Source organism: Trichosurus vulpecula, chromosome 5 (genome assembly GCF_011100635.1).
Source record: "Trichosurus vulpecula isolate mTriVul1 chromosome 5, mTriVul1.pri, whole genome shotgun sequence".
Classification (NCBI taxonomy): Eukaryota; Metazoa; Chordata; class Mammalia; order Diprotodontia; family Phalangeridae; genus Trichosurus; species Trichosurus vulpecula.
The window spans coordinates 70867681-70874032 of record NC_050577.1 but is presented as its reverse complement, the minus strand read 5'-3'; the positions used below and the strand labels follow the sequence as shown (position 1 = coordinate 70874032).

Genomic DNA, 6352 nt, shown 5'->3' with positions numbered 1-6352 from the left:
TTTAAAAATGCATTTTTTGGGGAGGGGAGGAGGAAGAGGGTAATTTTAGCTTTGTTCACAGGTTAAAAAAATGTTCATATCCACTTAAAAAAATTGCAAAGTACTCTGACTTTGGCCTATAGCAAATGGGGACTTGAAGGATGGGAAAAATCTTTATTGGCCCTACTGGCATTTTGCAGTACCTCCTGCTGGCCTTACATAGGAGTGGGGCAGGGGTCCCAACCCCAAAATCTGCACTGATGCCTACAATTTCACAATTAGAAGTTGATTTCTGTGCACTAAACACTGCCTTCTTTCTGGAGACCTTTAAAAAAATGGACATGCCACTGAGAGGAGTAATTTAACCAGTTCCTAAAACCACAGCATGATTGAGTTTTCCTTAGTTATGAGAAGGATGCAAGAATTGGACAATAATGAGCACAAAGGAGGAAGGAGAGGGCCACAGGATGACCTATGTTTACCTGCAAGTTTTGCCCCCGCCTTGGATCTGCAGCTCTTCTTAGTTATGCCTTCCCTGCCGCCTCCTGCCTCTGTGTTCCAAACCCTTAGATGAAAGGAACTCTACGTCAAATGAATGTCTAGGCACTTCCCCTCAGAGATTTCTCCTCTTCTCTCCCCTTCCTCAAGTGCATGAGCTCATTTAGAAAAAACCCTAACAACACAAAACAAAAACCAACCAGAAAAGTGAGCACAATTCTTCAATTTATATTTGATCGGCTGTTGTGAACATGTGGATGTGTCCTGGACCTGTGAGTGAGCATCTGTAGCTGCTTGTCTTCCTGTGAGAAGGTATTAGACCTGCTCAGAAGACGGTCGCTTCTCTTTCTTTGAACATGTAACCTGAATGTTTTTTTTTTCAGTCTTGGCTCCAGGGGAGAGACTCCTACCTGGCAGAGTTTTCCAAAAAGCAATCTTGAGTACAATGAAAAGAATGAGAGTGAGTCAGGCTTGTTGACGCATTTTATTGTGAGATGGGGGAGTCTGGTAAAAAACTAGAAAATGACCATGATGTAACAACATGGTGGAACTTAAAAATGAAGATTCCGATTTGTAACTTACATACATGAATACAGGAACAAATTGGCACAGAACTGTTAGACATTGTTCCCAATGCTGTTTCTAGAAGGTTATTCTAGTTTGGCTTTCTAAGGAAATGAGAGCTTTATGGTCAGGCTAATCCCTTAATAAAACTGCAGAGCATCATGCGATTAGTCACACGGTGAATTTCAAAATTTAAGAGTTTTATATTAAAAACTGGGTAAAGGTAAAATGACTTGATTGTAATTGTAAAACTAATACATTCCCATTTTAATCTTCTGTTCTACAGTCCAAGGCAAGTATAAATGTTAACATAACACTGTTAAATCAAATCTCAATGCAAGAGAACCAATTGCATCTCTACTTTAAATCTTATCAACTTTCCAAATTTTCATACTAAAATATATTATTGTATTAATACAAACTACAGTATTATACACTACACTGTGTAATAAATAAAGAAATATAAAAATAAGACACATAAATATAAAAGTTTTCTAAAACTAAAAAGGTACATATGTCAGTAAGAAGGGTATTAATACTGCGAGGTTCGAAGACATACAGTACAAAAATGTTGCACAGATCTATAAACTAAAAGAAATAAAAATAATACTGATAGGTACAAATCAGCTAACTTTGTTAATAAATGGGGTCCATAATAACTAACATTTGGAAACAGTTATGAGCCAGATAATGATGAAGTGTCTGTGTCTGAAATTAAAACCAATGGATAGAGCAGATTAGAAATTTTCCCTTGTCATTACTGAAGAGAAATTCTGAAAGCCAATTAACCCAAAATGAATATTGAGTAATTAAAAGATGAAATGTTCCAGGGATTTTGTTTCTCTAATGACAGAATCGGTGTTGTGACATTTCATTTTAGAACTTTGATACAGATCAACAAATGCTAGTTATTGTAGGCCACACATTAAACAAGGCCGGCTAGAGCCTTTAAAATACTGATCAATGGCACTTACAGCACACACAGGTCTTGCTTAAGGCCAAAGGAGATACAAAGCTTCATATCATATCCTTCATATTTGTTACTACATACTCAAACACAATTACAAACACTGATTTTTGACGACTTCTCTGTCCTTACCAGTATTAACACTGTTAGTCCCTGCAATCAGAACTCGACGACAATCTTTTAAACTATATTTTGAACCACATGAGTAAGAAACTTCAGTTCTTCTATGGGCTGCTTTCTGAAGGCTAACACCACACTTGAAATGATAGAATGCTTTACTACAGCATCTAAATGTTAGACACGGACTACCTCTGAGACGGACGTGACAGAAGGCAGCCAGCGCGATTTGGAACTGCATCGTACTTCTGGGTAGGGGATTTTGTAGTGCAGAAGTTCTCACATTTTAAAAAACATAATAAAATACTGAAGCGGATTTAGCAAATGTTTTACCAATAAAAAATTATATAAATCTCTCCCAATTGTACAGCTCAAAAATTAACCAACAAAAGAATGAAAAATTAATACTGATAAAAGAAAATGATGCCAGATGCTTGTCTAATAAATCAGGTTTCCTTCAACCTGTTAAATCTTTGCTTTCAGAGTCACTATATTTATTTTTCTAATCTGCTTCATGTTACAAACTTGTTCCTAACTTTGAAAATTGCGTGAAAAATTACTAGGTTTGAGGTTCAGGCACACCTGGATATTTTTTTGTGGGTTTTTGTATTTTTTTTAACTTTTTTTTTACACAGTAGTGAAGAGAAATCATGGTATGCAAGCTACCATGTTTCCATGAAAAGCATGTATAGTATAGAACAAACTTCATTACCAGTAAGAATTTATTTTCCTTCTAGGAAAAATACTATTAGGCTTCATTTGTTTTCTCTTTTGATCCTTGTTCACCATTCTCTGTGATTTCTTGTTCTACACTGTGAGCTTGATCTACGGCCTCTTCATCCTTCCTGGTACCTTCAGTGTTTGCTCCTCCTCCCTCCTCCTCCTCTTCGTCCCCATCCTCTTCCTCCTCCTCCTCTTCTTCTTCCCCATCCTCTTCCTCCTCCTCTTGTGGTTTTCCACATTCTTTTTCTTCCTGAAGTTCCTCTATCTCTTTTTCCTCCTCTTCCTCTTCTTCTTTTTCACTGTCTTCATCCTCTTCTCTTGTTAAGCTCTCTCTCTCATCCGAGTCCATCTGGGAGGGAGATGCCCTGGTATCAGCATGCTCGTGAGTCAGGGCTTCCGATCCCGTCTCTTCCTGTTCTGTGCCGTCGCGTTCCTCCGCTTCTCTCTTGCAATAGGAGTAGCGATGATTCATGTGTTGTGAATAAGACCCCGAGTGTGAAAAACGTTTTCCACATTTGTCACATTGATAAGGCTTTTCACCAGAATGCAGTCGCATGTGTTCGATTAAATGATGTTTGTGTTTAAATGCCTTTTTGCAGATTCCGCACTCATGAGGTCGTTTACCTGCAACAGGAGAGGAGATCTTTGAAATAAAAGAATAATTCAGTTATTTTCTAATTATGCTTTTGTAACGCTTCAGGATGTGGAGGAAGGAATGATATGGTCGGTTAGAAGGGCTTTGGAGGGTTTCTAGTTTCATCTTTTGAAAATTGCCTAGTTTATACATTCACCAAGTTTTAGTTAAAAATAATATGGGATTCAGGTAAAATTCAGCCTGCATTAATGGGAAAATAAGCGACCTTTTTGAGATTTAACGCACAGGCCCTACTTTTCAGATAAGAATGTCAGAGACTAAAATTGACTGAAATGCCACCTAGACAAACATCTTGATGGATATTTTGAAAGCCAACTACAAAACTGTGCAGAAACAACAGGAGAAAAGCTGGATGAGATGGCAGGGGCGGGGAAGGTTAGAAAAGTACTGTCCCGATAGTTAAGGAAACTGACAAAACTTCATCACGATATAGACAACGATACTCTTTTTTATTTTTTTAAATAAATTTGTCAGGGATCATGCAGTGATTTGTTCTATATTTTGAAATGTCAGATTCCTTTCCTTATAGACAATTTGATTTTGACTAAGTATTTAAACTTTTGCCCAACGAAGGAGAGAGTCTAACTTTTCTGATTTTAGAGTGTAAGATAGACATTAAAAGGGGGCCTCGCTGAGGAGTTCTCTTCCACCATGAGTTATGACCTTTAGACCGCAAGGACCAGGTGCATTTTTGAACCTATAGGGGGTAGCCGCAGAAAAGAAACAGGAGCATCCCTTTTCTCCAAAGGCAGAAAAGGGAATGTTATTCAACCACATTCTACCTAAAGTCATTAAGCAGGTATGCAAAACAACAAAAACACAATGCTTCAGATGATCAGGGATTCTCCCCCTTTGTGTGGGCTGTGGCCTCCTTTGATAGTCTGGTGAAGCCTACGGACTCATAATCAAGTCTGAAGTAATTAAAGGCAACGCTAAATTTTAGCTAGAAGTTAGTGAAGAGAGAGACGCAATTTCTTCCCATCCATACACTTCTGAGGCAGTGGTACCACACGGCTCCAAAGTCCTTTCCCTGCTTTAGATCTATGACATCTAAAGCACAGGAATAATGTTATAAATGGGCAACTGATGAATGTTATTATAGCAAAATAAGGTACTCGGGCAACTTTATACAAAGTCTGCTTGCACGGGAGCCCTACAGAGCGGTGCTGCTCAGGAAGCCTGGGAGACTTGATGAGGACAGGATCCCTGCCGGCTCTACAGGGGCCAGGGAACCTAGAAGCCCATCTTACTCCAGTAAAACCCTTGAGACCAAAGGATCAAGTGCTGTGAAAGCTTCTAGGAATGAGAAAACAAATACAAAGTCTTCTCAACTACTTCATGAATGGATTCTTCTCAAAGTTATTGAAAGAGCAGACAGTCAGAACAGGGAGACACTATGAGATCAGAGTGAGGGAGGGCCAGCAGGTGACACTGGGTGTGGTTTTTAAAATTCAGCATCTTCATAGCACATTGGGTCACAGAGCTTTTTCAGGGTAACACGGATAGGAATCACCAACATACCTGTATGTTCATATTTATGTCTTAATAGTGAACTGCTTTTCTGGAATATCTTATCACACAAATCACAGGCATACATTCCATTTTCTGTCTTCCGCATTTTCTTTTTTGGTGGTGTAGAATCAGAATCATTCTGATCCTCCACATTTGATACTCCTTCTGAGCTAGTGTCTTGCCTTTCATCCTATGGGGGAAAAGTGGATAAATTAAACACACACACACACACACAAACATGTATGTATGCAATAGGAATTTTTGTAAAATGAAAGCAACAGGGGGAAAGTGGACAAATTTAAAAACAAAGTCCCAAGACAGGGGTACAGAGGGAATATTTCTAAGAATGAAAGAGTTGGTTTATATTTTCAATGAACTGGCATAAAAGCTATTAAATCCAAACACTTAAAACCAACAGCTTCCCTCCCCCCAATCTTGGCCAACAAAACAGTTTGTCGTACACAGTCCCATCCCAGGTATTCCCAGGTGGGGGGCTGGAACCAAGCATCATGTGAGATCCACATCTGATGACTCTTTAGGTTTGAGGGTAATGTCAGGATTGCAGGGATGGAAAGCAGGAAAACATTTTACAGCCTCAAAACATTTGAAAACCACTTCCCAACCACGTTTGCACAAATGACACATTTTCAAGATGCTAATTTTTTGGTATGCCATCTGATTGCTTGGAACCATTTATCTGCAAAAGGCCTTTTCACTAATTATCCAGATTTATGATTCATTTTATTATATAATAACCTTGTGACATTTGATTTAAGACTAGAATGGCCAGCAATACCATGAGCATGATATTATTTGCTAATGTAACATGTAGAACAGTGCAAGGTGAAGAAGGCCCAACACAATTTCCCAACTTTCTCTGCTCCTGGTTCCTATTCTGAGCTGGGCCAAAGCCAAACTGACCATCCCAGGATATTAAGGACTACGGAGGACATTAAAAAGAGAATCCTTAGGCTAGTCATTATTACTAAAAGCAGTTAGTGGTGGCCTGATTCCTGGTTCTTTTAGTCTTGGTGAATAAGGGCTGTCTCTTGTCTTTGGGGATGGAAAGTTTGCTAGGTGGGTAACATTACACCTTGATCACAGACCTGTCATGTACTGGTAAAGAAGAGAAATATTTAGAATGAGGCCTGAAGAAAAGGCTTTTCCATTTGGCTTGGCCTTAAGGATTTTGCTGTAAAAATCACAAATGTTTACAATATATAAAAGAGACAGCACCATGTGGCTGACAGAGATCTGGAAGACCTGGTTTCCAGTCCTATCCCTGACACAAGCTGGCTGTGTGACTGGCCCGAGGTAGCGCTCTAGGATGGCGTACA

The 6352-nt window shown here is 39.0% G+C and overlaps 1 protein-coding gene across 3 annotated transcripts in view; it reads right to left on the bottom strand.

Moving 5' to 3' along the window:
• Positions 1-942: 942 nt before the first annotated feature.
• ZEB1 (zinc finger E-box binding homeobox 1) overlaps positions 943-6352 on the bottom strand; it is a 210662-nt gene continuing 205252 nt past the window's right edge. For all 3 annotated transcript variants that reach the window (XM_036759422.1, XM_036759423.1, XM_036759424.1), the window contains 2 exons: positions 5025-5205; positions 943-3472 (listed from right to left, as the gene is read on the bottom strand). In XM_036759422.1, coding sequence (XP_036615317.1) covers positions 2874-3472; positions 5025-5205 — 780 coding nt within the window. In that variant the 3' untranslated portion in view covers positions 943-2873. The remainder of the gene's footprint in view (positions 3473-5024; positions 5206-6352) is intronic.